Below are 17,334 nucleotides of genomic sequence, written 5' to 3' on the forward strand. Positions count from 1 at the left end.
GTCCCAATTACCTGCAAGTGGTATGTTCCAAAATACCCACTGCATGCCTCAAATCGCAGATAGTACTGAGTACTATATATACTATTACTTTCCTATAAATATATACCTATGATAAAGTTTAATTTATAAATTAGGCTTAGTAAGAAATTAACAATAATTTCTAATATAACAATTATAACAATAGGCTGTAATAAAAGTTAAGTGAATGGGGTCTCTCTCGCTCTCAAAATATCTTATTGTACTCTACTCACCCTTCTTGTGATGATGTGAGATGAGACAATGCCAACGGGACGAAATAAATTGAGGCGAATGACATAGGTTATGATGGAGCATTAGACTACTTTTGACCTGACAATAGGACACAAGGAGGATCATCAAGCCACGACGCACACATTTAATGCCTTTTCCATCTTAACTAAGCACTTACCATGCACTGTGGCGGTATCTTGTGCAGTTTGAGGTGCGACAGCAAAACTAGCACAAATTTCTTTTTCCTCCTTCACAATTTCACAGATAGAAATTTGTTCTTATCGTAGATGTTAGCGACATCCGCATGTGTTTTTTGTTGCTGTTCCTTATTAAGTGGAGACATTTCACATTTTCATTTAGACAAAGCACTTCATGGCTTCTCCTTGGCAAATCCAAATTGGTAGCATCACTATTTTAGCACTTTCGGGTCATTACTAAGTAAAATAAGGGTCACTTGAACACAAGCACTGCGATACCTCCCTGGACGAGCTGGTAACTGAGATGGCTACTTAATGACTAACTGGTGTGGAGCATATCCAACAGGTGTGGAGACGCTGGAAGAAGGGAAGATTCACGTTGGGGGTGGGACGGAGCAGAACTCGCGAGATTTCATCTCGCTACTCAGAACAGCATGCAACTTAAAACTTATGAATTTTATTTCAGGAATTTTCCACTTAGTGGTTGACCTGGCGTAACAAACCAAGGTAAGCAAAACTGCAAAGAAGTGGGGACTACAGTAAAATGTGAAAGTACTGAGGCTGTGAACCAGTAACTCAGAAAACAGATCCAGACTGTGGCCTTTCCCTCAGTGTCTCAACCAAACCACTGCTTTTTGTTATTAAAAGTTCTTCTAGAAGACCAGGATTGACAGGAAATTTCTTACTAAAAAAAACAAACAAACAAACCAAAGAAACAAAAAACTGCTTTGATGCTATTTGGCAGTATTATTTATCACATCCAAGTATTTTCATGCTCACACACACTGTATTTATGGTTGCATGATGTAAATACATGTATGTTTCCATTAAAAGTAGAAATTTCCATAATGCACCTAAAGATTTTATTCAATTGGAGCTAAATCTATGCATGGGTAACTGCCAAAGAAAAGCTAGGTATTTTAAGAAGTCTTGAGAAAATTGATGCCTTGTTCCATCATATTTTAACTGCATAGGGGTACATAAAATGTATGTTTTTATTTATTACTCTTAAGTCAGCACTGATATAAAGCTCTTAAACTTGACAAGCCAGAATGTTTTAAATCAAGAAGAGTCCTTTGACTAATTTGAAACTGGAAATTATGAATATAAAATTGATATAGAAAACATAAACACTTATAAAAGATTTAGTGATATTTCTTTACATCTATTTAATGAATTTTAAGCAGGCTAAATACACAGAATTCTGTTCCTTTGTGCTGTTTGCTTTCATTATATTCTGTGAATATTTTACTAGAAGCTTCTATAACAATACAGCTGACCGAATGTAAATTGACTAGCGTAAATTGGCACAAAATCTAGTTCATCTTGAAAAGCAAAATCTCTCTCTCAGTATCATGTCCACCCTCTGTTTATTGCCTCTACCCCTCACAGTCAAGCTCCTTGAAAGAGTGGTTTGTATATTCATTGATTTCATTTTCTCTCTTTTTTGTTAATACTTCATTGTATCCTCTTTGTAGCCTCAGATATCTAATTCTCTCCTTGAATCACTTTCTCTTGATTTCTGTAACATATTCTCTTCTGTCTCTCTCATTCCTAACTAATCTACTGCGAGGATTCAAATTACCGCCTATATTATGATGAGCCCCAAAGCTATCTGCAGCACCAAATGTTTCTCAAGGTGCATTTTGGACATCTCTTCCTGGAAGACCCTCAGGCATCTCTAGCTCACATCCTTCCCCCACAAACCTGGTCTTTTTCCTATATCCCTTGATCTTACCACATATATAGAATCTCCATTCAATCTTTTGCTTAAACCAGAAATTTAAATATTATTCCTCACTCCTCCTTCTTCTTGATCCCCTAATCAATCAAATATAATCAATGGTCACAATCCATTATTGGCTGATCTTGGCTTTGAGCCCTGCACTCAACAAAGTCTATGGCCATTAGACTAAATGCTAGAAAGTGGGAGCTCGCTCCCTAATGTCTCCCAGTGCCTTTATATAGCAGTGGTTACTTGACAAATAAAGTTTAGCTTTCCATGGAATATAGTAAAACCCCAATTAATTAGAAGGGGTTCTTTTATCTGAGGTAGCTAGAATCTCTGAATGGCAAGATATACATGACATTACTAATCTATTTTCTGTGTAACCTCCCTGCCTCCCATCACCATCCAGACAACACACAATTTCTTTGGTATCCCAGGGGCTAATAAAGACTCCACGAACCCACTGACAGGCGAAATCTCATCAAATGAATAAGACAGAGCAGATGCAGAGAACTAGAGAACAGTTGGCGAGATTGCAGGGGCTGTAAGTCAGTAACTCCAGGAAGGATCAGGAAGTAAAGGGGAGGGGACTTGGCTGAAGTCCTTTTGATCCTCCTTCCCTGGCCCTCATTACGTTTGCAGAAATCTATATCCAAAACTTCTGCCTGAGAGCCTGAACAGACAGAGAGGTACAAATCCTCTTCCAATCTCCAGGATGGACACAGAACCAACGAGGAATTTCCATATGAGGTAAGGCAGCATTTGACACCCTGTCATAGCTGCTTGTTATCATTTTCGTTGCTCAAAGGCACTTCTGCAGTCTACGTAGAGAATATGATTAAATCTTCCTGTTACTGCCTGGGATTCTTGCCCCTCTAGAGACCATTTTTCTGAGCTCCGGTTCTTGCTGCACTTAACTGTTGTTGATGAAGAAAAAAGTATGAAGATGGCAACTGAATATATCACTGAGCCTAAAAAATACCCTAGAAGCCAGTCATTTGAAAAATTCCCCAGAGAAATTCATTACTAAATCCACACATCTTTAAAAATAAGATAGTTAATGCTGGGCTCATTTTCTTTCTTTTACAAAAGTACATAATTGAGTCTTACATTTGCACATTTTGCTAATTAGGTCTTTACAATTATTTGAATGATAGTCTGTATTCTAATATTATGGAATTAAAATGATAGTGGGGGTGAGGGGAAAGACAAAAGACTGTCCATTTTGACTTGATTTACATTTAATTCATGTTTCTTCAGTACTAGTGAAATTATTATTTTTTTTTTATATAGGGAATTTCAGATTTTACTGAAAAGTAGTAACAAGGCCCTAATGTGAGAGAAAATATTTTTATTACATAAATAATGATATGTTAACAAAAGACTCATGTGAAAATTTCAAGTATAAATAAGGTGTAGAAATTAATACATGTAATTTAGGTACTTCTATTAGTGTTAAATAATTTTAATACTCTGATTATTGTCTGAGAAGACTAAGTCTGACAACAGAGAAAACACAATCAAATGCATGTGTAAGCACTCATTTCAAAAGATATATTAGTAATTTAATAATAAAGGTTATCCTTTAGCAAGTACTTACTGGGCACACTACCTACCTCTTTATGTACTTTGCATTATTTAATCCTCTCAGTAGCCCTACGAATAAGCGACCTTTACTTCCCACTTTTGAGAAAAACTTTATTTTCTAGTTAGTAGCCTGTGATTTGAAAATAAGTCAGCTTTATTCCGAAGTCTATGCATTTATATTGTCCACAAGACTAGGTGTTCCAAAGGACAGGAACCAGTATATTTTGTTCCTCATTGGCACAAGTTATGTGTTCAATACTTGTTAGTGAAAAGTGCATGTATATATATATTTGTAATTTTGTTACTAAAAGCCAAAAGGAGAAACATGTACATCTGTAAACTCACAGATTATTGTTAAGTACTTTTCAAATGTTTTAAATGGCCCATTTTATATTCATTACGCAAGTTTATTTTCGGGGAGGACCAAAACTGCTTCTCCATTTACAAGGCCACAGTTTGTCAAATTGACTTGATTATGTGCCTGAGGTATTATTTTGCAGTATTAATTTTTTCTCCCTATTTTACCCTCCCCTTTCCTCCCACAACTCTGCCCCCATTTCAGGGTCTGGTTCTGTGGCACTGCCTTAGGGAAATACATGGTAGGGCAAACAGCAGAGATGCCAGCAAATCTTTCAGATTTTCACTTTTTCAAAGCCCAGATAACCACTAAGAAGGAAGAGGCCATGAAACAGAGAAATTCAAGTACAGAGCATGAGATGTGATAACAGACTCTTGTTTTACCAGTCCTAAGGCTCTTTTAATGTAGACCTTTTTCAATTGTGACAATCTGGGAGAGAGAAGAGGGAGGGAGGGAGTTCAGGAAGGACTCAGGCTAATGTTTTTTCCCAATAACCTGACATAGACTCACAATCTGAGATCAAGTTCATTTACAGTAAATAACGATAATATTGCTTCACACATGGATCTGTGGACTGAGATTCAGTCACTACAATTAATTTGCCCATGTGTTCCTCTTAAGAGTCAACCACATACCTTTCATTATAAGCCACTGAAAAACTAACTTTTCTCTTTCAATTTGCTAAAAAATCAAATTCAGAAAATCGATATAAGACCAAAAATTCATGTAGCCTAACTCTACTCTTTGACAAGTTACATAAAAAGAAAAATAAGGCAAGGACCAATTGATTTCCAAAGCTCACAAAGAGAAACCTCTGGAATTTAATAAACTACACCATTGAAAATATGCCATCTCTTCATCTAATGAAAAAGCAGCTTTACTTTTTTTTTTTTTTTTTTTGGTGACTAGCCACTGTACTTTTAGAAAGAGGGGGCAGAACCGCTCTACTAAACCGCACAGAACAAAAACTCCCAGTACATTCTGGAATGATATTCTGGCGAACCCAGCCGCTAGCAGACACCTGAGCTCGGCCAGGGTTGGTGAGCGCAGCGTTTATAAATGTTCTCCCTGCTCTCCATTGAAGACACTTTGGAAAATTCTCCAATGAGAGACGCCCAGAGGTAGGGGCGTGGCCTCAAGGGGCGGAGAATTGGACTCCCTCCCACTATAGACCAGCTCTCTTTGGTCTGCGAGGGCCATCCATCAAAAGAACTACACCAATCAGCGGCGAAAATGGTCCCTTCCTCTCCTGAGGAAGGCTCCGCCCTCCAATATATCTCTCAGGCGGTCAGTCGCGGTCCCTTCGGCCCCGAACTGACCCAGACGAGGGCGGTGTTGCCTGAGCGGCTCTGCGAAGACCTCCACCCAGGACAGCTCCCCCTCCCCGGGCCTCTCCCCTTTTGCCCGCTAATCCCCTCGGCCTCGAAGGTCTCCCGGATCTGATAGCGTGGGCTGAGGTGAGAGCAGGCCCGGGGAGGGTGATCAGCGCTGAGGAGCCGCATTCGTGATCAAGGTGAGCTGGGACTGCGGGGTTGACCTCGGGGTTGAGGGTAGGGAGCCAGCTGGGGGGCGCCCGGTCTGGCCCGCGCCCATTTCCGCGATTAGCTATCCCGCTGCTGTAAGCGACAAGTCCAGACTAGTCCGAGCCTGGAGAGGCGGGTCCATATCCGACCTGTCTTGTATCCGAGGTGTCTTAGTGTCAGGCCGGCGGGGTCCCAAGGATCAGCCCATGGAGAAAGATTTGGACTCTTAAAGTTAGTGGCTCCTTATCTGTCCCCGCTTCCGTTGCCCAACTCTAAAGATCCCCTGCCTTCCTGTCTCTTAGTTGGTGTGCGGAGGGGACCCTCCGTGTATCCAGGGCTTAGCTGCTTATGCCCGGGACATAGATGTGCAATATTATTAATGAAATTATTAATAAAAATTAAATTTATTAATAAAAAGCTTCCAGGTTCATCTTGCAGGCTAGATTAGCCCCCCCCTCCACGTGCTCCCATAATATCCTTTAAGCTTCTTTTCCTAACACCAATAAAGTTGACAATTGAGTACTGTGTGCCACACACTGCTAAACTCCACGTGAATCATCTTGTTTAATGTTCACAGCCAAGAAGACAGATATTGTTACCTCATTTTACAGACATAGGAATACGTTTATTATTATTGTCCAGTATTAATTAGGCACCTACTGTATGTGCTAAACTCTATACCTAGGTGACCTCATTTAGTCGACACAAGTCAGTGAGGTAGGTAATAACCTCACCCCCACTTTACAGACGGGGGACTAAGGACTAAGAAAAAGTAACTAACTTGAACAGTTTACATCGTTTTAATATGTCACAGAATACATTCTACTACCATCCAATTTCAGAGTTTGGGTTTCCTTTCTAACAGCATCTATTCAGTTATCTCTTGACAATGAATGACTTTCACAAGTATTTCTTGAAGATGTGCATTTTTTCTTTAAAGACATGGCTCCTGCCCTCTAGGAACTCTCAAGTTTGAATGTGACCAACTGGTTGGGGGATGGGTGGAAGTGACAGATGGCACTTTGCAATAACTTAGTTTCAGTAGCAGCATTGGGAGAAAAAAAACTTATAAAGTACTTGGCGCAACACAATGTAGAAAGGGCTATTCTTACACTTCTTTCTGGGCTTTGTTCTATATATAGATGATAGAGGTACTGACAACTGACTCTCAGAAACTGCTACACCAGCTGAATGCCCTGTTGGAACAGGAGTGGAAGTGTCAGCCAAAGGTCTCCGGCTTGAGACTAATTGAATCAGCACATGATAATGGCCTCAGAATGACAGCAAGGCTAAGGGACTTTGAAGTAAAAGATCTTCTTAGTCTAACTCAGTTCTTTGGCTTCGATACGGAAACATTTTCTCTAGCTGTGAATTTACTGGACAGATTCCTGTCCAAAATGAAGGTATGTTTAAAGCTACATTACCGTATTCCTTAGTTTTGCTCAATGTGTTTTGGAGATGGAATTGCTAGCTTTGGACTGGTGTTCATAAACTTGACCTTTTTTATTCTCAGCAGGTAGCCAAAACATGGAATTCTATGTACTACAGCATTGATGAATATTCTTTGTTATAATCAAGAGTAATGCATCATTTATGAAATTTAACTTCGATACTGAAAAATAGTCAAACATCAAACAATTAATTGCAGTGTCTCCCGATAGGAGACTTGGCTGTTGTTTTTAAAAATATCTCAATAGATTCTGTATTTTCATTTACTATTGGTTTTCAATTAAAAGAAAATGTATTAACAGCAAAATGCTAGATTGTGGTAAAGAATTAGACTATATGTATTTTTTTTCTTTTTTGCTGATTCCATCAACCACTTGGTCAAGAGTACATTTAATCTCTACTTATATAAAGTTCTGATTGTTTTAGCCTTGGACTTACTCGAGTCTTGCTTATGTTTGGCATTTCCAGCCTCAGCTGGCCTACAGTAGAGAAGAGAGTATCTAATGAAGGAGGAGCATTTATATGATTATTTCCCTGTATCAGATAAGTAGTTCATCAGTGTAGCTTTCAGAGCTAGCTTAGCTGTTCAAAAATACCTCTGCCTGGTCTGTGTGCCTGTCGTCAATGATGGATAATGAGATAATCTGACAGTCCTCGTTACCTAACACAATGCACCATATACAGGAGAAACTCAGTACGGTTATTTGTTGAATTGGCTGGTTCAAGAAATCTGTTCAACAAATTAAAACAACTCTTTAGACAGCATGTGCAGGCACTCCCTTTGAAGCTATCAGTGTTGCACAGATGAATAAAATACATCTGTCCGTTAAGCGTATTAGTCTTATGTGAGAATGTTTGCACCAATAACTATCATACAGTACAAGGCATAAGAAAAATAATTACCTTATACCTCTAAAGTGGCATAAATATATTACTGAAGGGGTTTCAAGAAGAGGAGAGTACAGACAACTGGTAAAGGCTTCTTCAAGTTTCATTTGAGGTAGAACTTAAGAGTGGATAGAATTTGGACTGTTTCTCACATTGTAGACATTCAGAAAATGATGACTAAAAAAAAAAAAAAAAGAGATTGGTAGTGGACAAAGATTTCCAGGCAGAGTAAAAGGTATATGCTACAGTGTTTTAAAACTATTTTACGTGTGTTACTACAAAGAAAGCAGCCTGGAGAAACAATGTTCTGGAAAGAAATTTTGTACATAAACTGTTATTTCAGTCCTCATTTAAGCCTTTGACCAGTTAACTTATTTGGTGCAAGTAGAACACAGTGCTTATAGTTAGTTCTACAGGGATTTAAAAACATTCTATGGAAACTTAGTCAAATTGATCCAAAACTGGTTCCAAGTAACGTGCACTGGGCTGATAGGCTACAGTTGATCTTGTTATTTCCTTCACAGTTGAGAAATATTCCTCAGATACATTTTCATAATGATGGGTCTGAGTTATAGGTTATCCCTTATGTTTTTTTTTTTTAATTGAAATAAGGTGAAGACATGGGCTTATTGTCTTTTTAGGTACAGCCCAAGCACCTTGGGTGTGTTGGACTGAGCTGCTTCTACTTGGCTGTAAAATCAGTTGAAGAAGAAAGGAAAGTCCCGTTGGCAACTGACTTGATCCGAATAAGCCAGTATAGGTTCACAGTTTCAGACTTGATGAGGATGGAAAAGATTGTGTTGGAGAAGGTGTGTTGGAAAGTCAAAGCTACTACTGCCTTTCAGTTTCTGCAACTCTATTATCATTCACTCATTCAAGAGACTTTGCCATTTGAAAGGTATGTGATCTTTGTTTTGAACACAGACATTTGGAAATCCGAATGGAATTGTCTGGATGTTGCTTACAATCGAAATCCTGGGAGAATAAAATAAGTAAAATGACAGCTGCAGCTCCTTGAATTTCACTTCACTGTCCAGCAAAAGTGAGAAGACTTGCAGTTGTCAGTGGCTTCCTGAAGTCTGTGAAGGCTCCTTCTTGGGATTAAAAAACACTTCAACTCTTATTTATACTACATTTTCCATTTATAGACTAGTTATAGAACCTGGTGGGTAAGCATCTAACACAGGTTTATGGGAAAAGGAACTTCAGTAGATGCACAAATAGATGTATTAAAATGAAAAGAAAACTTGATAGTTGTGAGATGATATTATTTTGGCCCAAATCATTTAAAATTCATGTATGGTATCCTTCAGGAGTTAATGACTCTGAAGAAAGGGGAATTCTTTATTTCAAATAATTTATTTCCTGTAAGTGTGCATAAACTTTAAAATTGACTGTTTTTCTAAAAATTTGTACTTTAACTAGATGTAAAATTATCTACATAAAATAAATCTTTTTCTTTTTAAAGGAGGAATAGCCTTAATTTTGAAAGACTGGAAGCTCAACTGAAGGCATGCCATTGCAGGATCATATTTTCTAAAGCAAAGGTAAATATTTTATATAAAGAGTAAACCTATTTATATACCTGCTTTATATTCATTCAACATTTAAAATTGATCTCTTTTAGCCTTCTGTGTTGGCATTGTCTATCATTGGATTGGAGATTCAAGCACAGAAGTGTGCAGAGTTAACCGAAAGAGTAGGATGTCTTCAGAAACATAGCAAGGTATGTCGAGGTTATAGCCTAAATCCTGTTAACAGCTGTAAAAGAAACTAAACCACTTGTACTGTCCTGAAGTAAAATGAGATATCATGTGTTTGAAACTTAAGCTTTTCCTCAAATTTTTTTGATGAGGAAAGACACGTTCATAAGATTGCAACTGTTATTGCAGTTAAATACTATAGGACTTAACTAATATTAATTTTTTTTTAATTTACGTATAGATAAATGGCAGAGATCTGACCTTCTGGCAAGAGCTTGTATCCAAGTGTTTAACTGAATATTCGTCAAACAAGTGTTCCAAACCAAATGTTCAGAAGTTGAAATGGATTGTTTCTGGGCGTACTGCACGGCAGTTGAAGCATAGTTACTACAGAATAACCCACCTTCCAACAATTCTTGAAACGGTCCCTTAATTGGTAAATTTGGCTCATAGTTATTCTCCATATAGAGAAAATTTTCTAATGCCCTAGTTTTCTTCTGTAATTCAAGAATTAAAATGTGAATTATTTTCAAAATAAACAAAAGGGAGTTGGAATAGCAAAGGGGAAAGTGACTTCACTGATACAGTGTAATATTTGAGGGCATTTACTACATTCAAGGTACAACACCCTAAGAGCAAGGAATTATCCAACCTTTGATATGTATGTACGTTAGCCATTTCATTAAATTACCAGCTTAGAAAACAGCATCTTCTGTAATAACCTGAATTTTAAAAGGAGCACTAAAACAGTAATTCTACACTGCCCATCGCTTTGCAATATGTAGACTCAAGCTCTGGGTCATTTAAAGTTACACAAACCTGAGTAAGACAACAGGACAAAAAGTGAACCATATATGAACTAATTTGAGTGTTAGCTTATAAGCAAAATCAGTATGATCTTGCACGTTGTATACTTAAATGTAAGTCATGGCAGAGAGTCCTCACATTGGTGTCTGGGAACCGCCAGGGTATCTGAACACTTTAGTTGCGTATCATTGCTATTGCAATTGGAACACTGGAAAGTAGATATATGTGTGATCATCACTGATATATACATTCTTGGCACCTAAATTTAACTCACAGTGGTGAGTTAACTTTTTTTCCTATTCAAAACTAAATGTTCACATTTAACAAATCTACACATGACATGATTATGAATCTTAGATATGTACTAAGTTAATTTTCAACTAATATTTGTTTGGCAGACTTCTGATAACTTGATTTTTGTTTGTTTAAATAGGATTACTACAGCAACAAAAAACTTCTCTGAAGCCTTTCTCCACAATCCTGAGCTATGGATTCCTTAATGTTGTCATGGGTTTAAAGCTGTGAAGCCTCAAAATGTCACAACTCGATTAACACTGATGTTGTCAGCTTTGGGGAAACTGCCTAATTAACATTACACTGTAATGGAATTATGCTTAAATCTAATTCATCCGTGAGACATACAAACAGCCAAGAGCACAAATGTGAATTGTTAATGACAGTCTGGGAAGGTAAACTGTAAATCTTCATTTCTAACACTGATCCAACTTTCTATATCAGGTCAATATATTTCAGTGGTATGAAAAATGGTAAAAATTCACTTCGTTTAATTTTGATTTTAAATTATGAGGTTTACCTCAAAACCTACATTTCACAAATGCACTTTGAAGGCGTAACAACGGTCAGTATTCTAGGCAGTGAAAATGGTTTCTTGACCCCCGTAATACAAGTTACAGATAATCCGGAGATGTGGACTTTATTGCTACATGGGAATTACATTTAAATTTGGGGGCATTTTATATAAAACAAAACTACCCACCTAATAATTTTGGTATATTAAGTTATATTTAACGTGTTTTCTAGAAAGCATGTGACGTTTGTATCCATGATAAAAGTTTTTATACAAAGTCTACTGCTTCAATATAGTTCCATCGAGACACTTAGTTTTCATTGTATAAGTAACTCAAAATAAATTAACATCACTCTGAAAACTTGCCAATTTAACACTCCAGAAGTTTTCACTAAGGACTGTTTCTATAAAACTGCCATTGCTTCTCATTTAGAATTGTGTTTAAAATAGAGACTATACTTTCACTATTTGCACCTATATGCCAACCGAAAGTCTTAATAAGCATCTCTCATAATTGTGAGGTTGCTGAGGGTAGAGTTTAGGATTTCCTATTAAGTCAGTGAATATAAGGAGATATACAGTGTTGTGTTGTAAACAGTTACTCAGTGCAATGTGTAACCTGAGTCCATCTAGGACGGCTGTACACAATTTTGACATTCTGTTATGGGTAAATATGCACTAGAAAATAAACCAAAGAACCACAGTGTATCCTATACTTTTGTAAACCATGTTTTGTAGATAACTTTCCAGTTTTCCCAAAAGGCTGATCTATTTCAATATTTTGGTTACATCCGTGTTAATTTTGAGTTGGCAGAGGCCACCTACCCAACTACCATTACGCTTTGGTACCGGATATAGTACATTTCAATGAAGTTACTGAAATGCGTTATGTTTACTGTTTGTTTCTCTTCTGATTTAATTAACTATTTTGGAAACGTGATGGCAGAACCACAATAAAAAGCTATCTCTGCTCAGTATATTTAAATTTAGCACTGAAGTAAGATGAATGGTAGTAGAAACAAAATCTCTATATGGCAGTTACCTACTTGATGTTTTACTCACTAATGGCTTTTTAAAATAGATGCATGATGACAGGCTTAATGTGCATTATAAAGTTGATTTTAATGCACTGCGGTCACTTTTGTCATTTAGATTCATCACTATTACGGCCATCTTTAATACAAAGTCACCCTTAGTTAGATTGGGCCCACTTGAAGTTCTGTGCAAACCCTCTTACCTAATTAAACAGCATTCCAGCAAGGTGGTTGGTAAGGACAGGTAACTGCCAAGCATTGTGCTAGCCTGCTTAGATCAACTGGTAATTATTGAACTGAATACACAATTTTGAACGATTAATTATACCAGCAAGACATAAAGTGTACACCGTAATGAATTACCGATAAAAACATAAAAGGCTCCTTTTTCACTTGGCTCGTATTTAATATCTAATTTAGATGGTTAGATATTTAATATCCTCTCTTTTCACAAGTGTTATTTTTAAAAAGCATCTGAACCTTATGTATTTCCAATTATGCAACATATTATCTAAGCAACTGACATTTCTGATCTAGTATTTGTGGTTAGTAATGACAGCTTTTACTGTCAGGTACTACTAGGTAGCAAATATTTTATATGAATCATCTCATGTAATCTTCCAAACTGTATGAGGTTATCCCAATTTACAAACAAACCTGAGCCACAGAGAAGATAATTGATCAGCTCAAGGTCACACACCTGGTACTTGGAGGTAAGATTCAAATCCAGGCAGTAAAGGCTGTGTTTTTAGCCACTGCACATTACCTACCAAAATAGAAGATTAAATGGACTCATGTGAAATTGTATAATTTCCAGTCAAAACTGACCACATTATGTTATTTTTAAAATATATGTTTTACGTATGTCATATTCTGGCCAGATTAACTGCAATGATCATTAAACAACACTATTTTCCCTATTTTATAACAATTTTTATAAAACGTGTTAGTGCTTACTCAGTGTAAAACCTGTAATTTCCATAAACCCAAACCAGTAAGCATAAGTCAAATAAGATGAATTAAAAGATAAGAGTATTTTTTTAATATGAATTCAACAAAATAGAGTTAGGAGCAATCAAAATAACCAGGGAAAAAGAGGGGCATTAAATAGAACAATCAATTCACCAAGAAGACATGACAATCCTAAATATGTATGTACCTAACATCAGAGCTTAAAAAATAAAAGAATCAAAAGAGACAGCATTGAAAGGAAAAATGGACAAAGCTTCAATTATAGTTGGAGACTTAAAACATTCCTCTCAGAACTACTAGAAAATCAGCAAGGACGTGGAAGAAATGAATAATATCAATAACTAACCGGATTTACTTGATATAAAAAATTTCATTCTAAAACAGAACAGGCATTCTTTTCAAATGCACATGGAACACTCACCAACATAGACCATATCGTAGGTCTTAAAACAAACATTAAGAAATTTAACAGAACTGAAATCATACAAAGTGTGTTCTCTAATCATAAACTAGAAATCAATAATGGATAAAGGTAAAAATCTCCAAACACTGGGAAATTAAACAACAGACTTCTAAATAAATTCATGGCTCTAGGGGGAAGTCTCCAGGGAAATAAAATATTTTGAACTGAATGAAAGTGAAAATATAAAAATGTATAAAATGCAATTAAACCAGTGCTTAGAGAATAATACATAGTCAACTGCTTTTATGAAGAAAAAAGGTCTCAAATCATTTATGTAAGCTTCCACTTTATGAAACTAGAAAAAGAGCAAAATAAACCCAAAGAAAGCAGAGGAAGAAAGTCATAAAAAAGGAGGAGTAAAAAACCAATGACAGAAAACAAATTAACAGTAGGGAAAATCAAAACCAAAACTTCGTAGTTCTTTGAAAAAAGCAAACCAATTGATAAACCTCTAGCAGTATTGACATAAAAGACAGAAATGACCAATCTTAGGAATGAAAGAGATACCACTACAAACTCTAAGGACATTAAAAGGATTCCAAAGAAATAACCACAAATCTATGCTCATAGTTGTTAGATCAAATGAATCAATTCCTTGAAAGACATGAACTAACAAAACTTAAATAAATTAAATAATCTGAATAAGTTCTATAATTTTAAAAATTGATCCATTGTTTAAAATCTTACTGGCAAATTCCATAAAACATTTAAAGACTTAACACAAATTCTACAAATCTCTTCCAGAAAGTAGTATAACTTCTCAATTATTTTATAAGGCCAGCATTACCCTGATACCAAACCAAGATACTAGGAAAAAACCTACTGACCAATATCACAAATGAACAGACATAAAAATCCTCAACAGAGAAATTCAGATATATAAACTGAACAGTGCTCCATGACCAAGTTTGGAATGGAGGGAAATACAACCTGGTTCAAAATTTGAAAATCAATCAATATAATCCACCGTGAGAACAGCCTACAGAAAAAAAAATACATATATATATTTGATCACATAAACTGACACAAAAAAAGCATTTTGAAAACATTCAAATTCACTCGTGAGATAAACTCGGCTAACTAGCAATAGATGAGAACTTCCTCAATCTGATAATGGTCATCTCTAAAAACCTAAAGTTAACATAATACTTAATGGTGAAAGACTGAATGGTTTAGAAACTAAAATCCAGAACAAGGGAAGCTAGCTTTCACCACTCCTATTGCAGCAAGAGCAATGAGGCAAAAAAAATGAAACCAAAGCACCATAGACTAGAACAGACAAAATAAAACTGTTATTTGCGGAAATAAGAAAATCCCAAGGAGTCATTGACAAAAACCTCCTACAACTAGTAAATGACTTCAGCAGGTCACAGGATACAACAAGGTCAACAAACAAAAATCACACATACTTTTATGCACTAGCTATGTGCAATTAGAAACCAAAATTTCAAGAAAAATCATTTACAACAGCTCCAGAAAATGAACACTTAGGAATAAATCTAACAAAAGATGTAAAGGTTTTGTAAGCTGAAAACCACAAAATGCTGATGACTGTAATGAAACATCCCAAATGAGAGATGCTCCATGTTCATGGACTGGAAGACTTACACACTATTGCAATGAAAACCCCAGCAGGACTTTGTGTAGATATAGACTAGCTGATTCTAAACTTTACACAGAAAGGTAAAAAAAAAAAACTTAAAATAGTCAGAACAATTTTGGAAAAGAATTGTTGAAGGAATCATGCACCCAATTTTAAGACTTACTATAAAGCTGTAATTATCAAGTCAGTGCAGTATTGGCAAAGGGATAGACACAGAGATCAATGGAATAGAGATTAAAACAGATCCATATAAACAGCAATTGGCTTTTGACAAAAGTGCAAAAACAATTTAATGGAGAATGGGTAGCTTTTTCAAAAAATGATTTTGAAGCAACTGGACGTCCACCCATAGGTAAAAACATGAACCTCCACTTGTATTTCACAGCTTATACAAAAAATAATTTAAAATGTCACAGATCTAAATGTGAAACATAAAATTATAAAAACTTTTAGAAGAAAATATTGGAAAAAATCTTCATAACCTAGGATTATGCAGAGTTCTTAGACATCACATCAAAAGCATAATCCAACAAAGCATGACAAATTAAGACTACATCAAAATTAAAAATTTCGTGCTTCAAGACACCACCTAGAAAGTAAAAAAAAAAGAAGGTACAATAACATATGCAAATCAAATATCTGATAAGGAACTTGTTTCTAGAATATATGAAGAACTCTTAAAACTCGGAAAAAAACAAAACAAAAAAAAAACAGACACCCCAATTTAAAAAGGGACAAAAGATCCAAATAAACATTTCTCCAGAGAAGATACACAAATGGTAAACAAGCACAAGAAAAGATGCTCAACATAATTAGTCATCAAGGAAACACAAATAGAAACGACACTGTGCTAGCACTTTACAACCACTAGGATAGCAAGAATCGAAAAGTGACACAAGTGTTGACAGGGCTGTGGAACTCTCATACACTGCTGGTGGGAATGTAAAATGGTGCAGCCATTTTGGAAAACATGCTAGCAGTTCCTCCAATGAATAAACATCAAAGTTTTCATATAACTTGAAATTCCAGTCCTAGAAATGAAAATATACCTGCACATAAAAACTTGTCCTCAAATATTTGTAACAGCATTATTTATAATGGCCGAAAGCTGGAAACCTCTCAAATGTCTATCTACTGACAAATAGATAAACGTGTGGTAACCACACACAGATTATTTTTCCATCCATACAAAAAGAATGACGTACTGGCACATAACATGGAAGAATCTCTAAAACATTAAGCTATGTGAAAGAAGCCAGTAAACAAAAGACCACATATTACAATTCCATGTATATGAAATGCCCAGGGCAGGGAAATCTATGAGATGGACAATAAATTAGTGGTTGCTTGGGGCAGGAAGTGGGAGGATGACAGCTGAAAGGTATGGGGTTTCTTTTGAAATAATGAAAATTGACAATGGTGATGATTGAATATACATGAATATACTAAAACCACTGAATTATACACTTTAATGGGTAAAATGTATGGTATATAAATTATCTCAATAAAGCTATTTTTAAAAAAGATTACATGATTCCATTTATGTGAAGTTCCTGAAGACAGATCTAGCTAGCATGAAGGAATTTTTATAGTAACCTAATTGTTAAATCTCCTGATTTTGGAGGTAACATATTTATACGTTAAAATTCACAAAACTACAAAGTTAATTTTACTGTATGTTTATTCAAAATATAATTTTTTAAATGTCAAAATGAGAAGCCAATTAAAAGAAAAAAGCCTCTTTCCCAACCATTCATTCCTAAAGTTATTAGGTAACTTGAACAAGATAGACATTTTGCCAAAGGGTATGGACGGGCTGCTGTGGCCGAGTGGGGTGTTAGGGTCCAAGCAGGTGAGAAAGGTATCACTGCTTGGCATACGGTCCTGGAGCCTGAACAGAGTGAAGAAGGTATTCATGTGGGGAGACGGACTAGAATAGGGACCCAAATATGTAAAGGATAACA

General features: G+C 36.1%; 1 protein-coding gene across 1 annotated transcript; it reads left to right on the forward strand.

Moving 5' to 3' along the window:
* Positions 1–5,402: 5,402 nt before the first annotated feature.
* CCNG1 (cyclin G1) lies at positions 5,403–12,183 on the forward strand. The gene is made up of 7 exons (XM_033096729.1): positions 5,403–5,633; positions 6,786–7,046; positions 8,622–8,878; positions 9,449–9,527; positions 9,608–9,706; positions 9,925–10,119; positions 10,924–12,183. Exons 2-6 carry the CDS (start codon positions 6,786–6,788, stop codon positions 10,114–10,116), a joined length of 888 nt encoding a protein of 295 aa, XP_032952620.1. The 5' UTR covers positions 5,403–5,633; the 3' UTR covers positions 10,117–10,119; positions 10,924–12,183.
* The last annotated feature ends 5,151 nt before the right edge of the window (positions 12,184–17,334 follow it).

This window comes from Rhinolophus ferrumequinum, chromosome 24 (assembly GCF_004115265.2).
Source record: "Rhinolophus ferrumequinum isolate MPI-CBG mRhiFer1 chromosome 24, mRhiFer1_v1.p, whole genome shotgun sequence".
In the NCBI taxonomy this organism is placed as follows: Eukaryota; Metazoa; Chordata; class Mammalia; order Chiroptera; family Rhinolophidae; genus Rhinolophus; species Rhinolophus ferrumequinum.

What these genes read in the sequence shown, in the direction of transcription:
- CCNG1 (XM_033096729.1), top strand. Translation starts at nt 6,786, where the DNA reads ATGATAGAGGTACTGACAACTGACTCTCAGAAACTGCTACACCAGCTG. An exon ending in TCATATTTTCTAAAGCAAAG is followed by an intron (nt 9,528 to 9,607) that starts GTAAATATTTTA and finishes GATCTCTTTTAG; the next exon opens with CCTTCTGTGTTGGCATTGTC. An exon ending in GTCTTCAGAAACATAGCAAG is followed by an intron (nt 9,707 to 9,924) that starts GTATGTCGAGGT and finishes ATTTACGTATAG; the next exon opens with ATAAATGGCAGAGATCTGAC.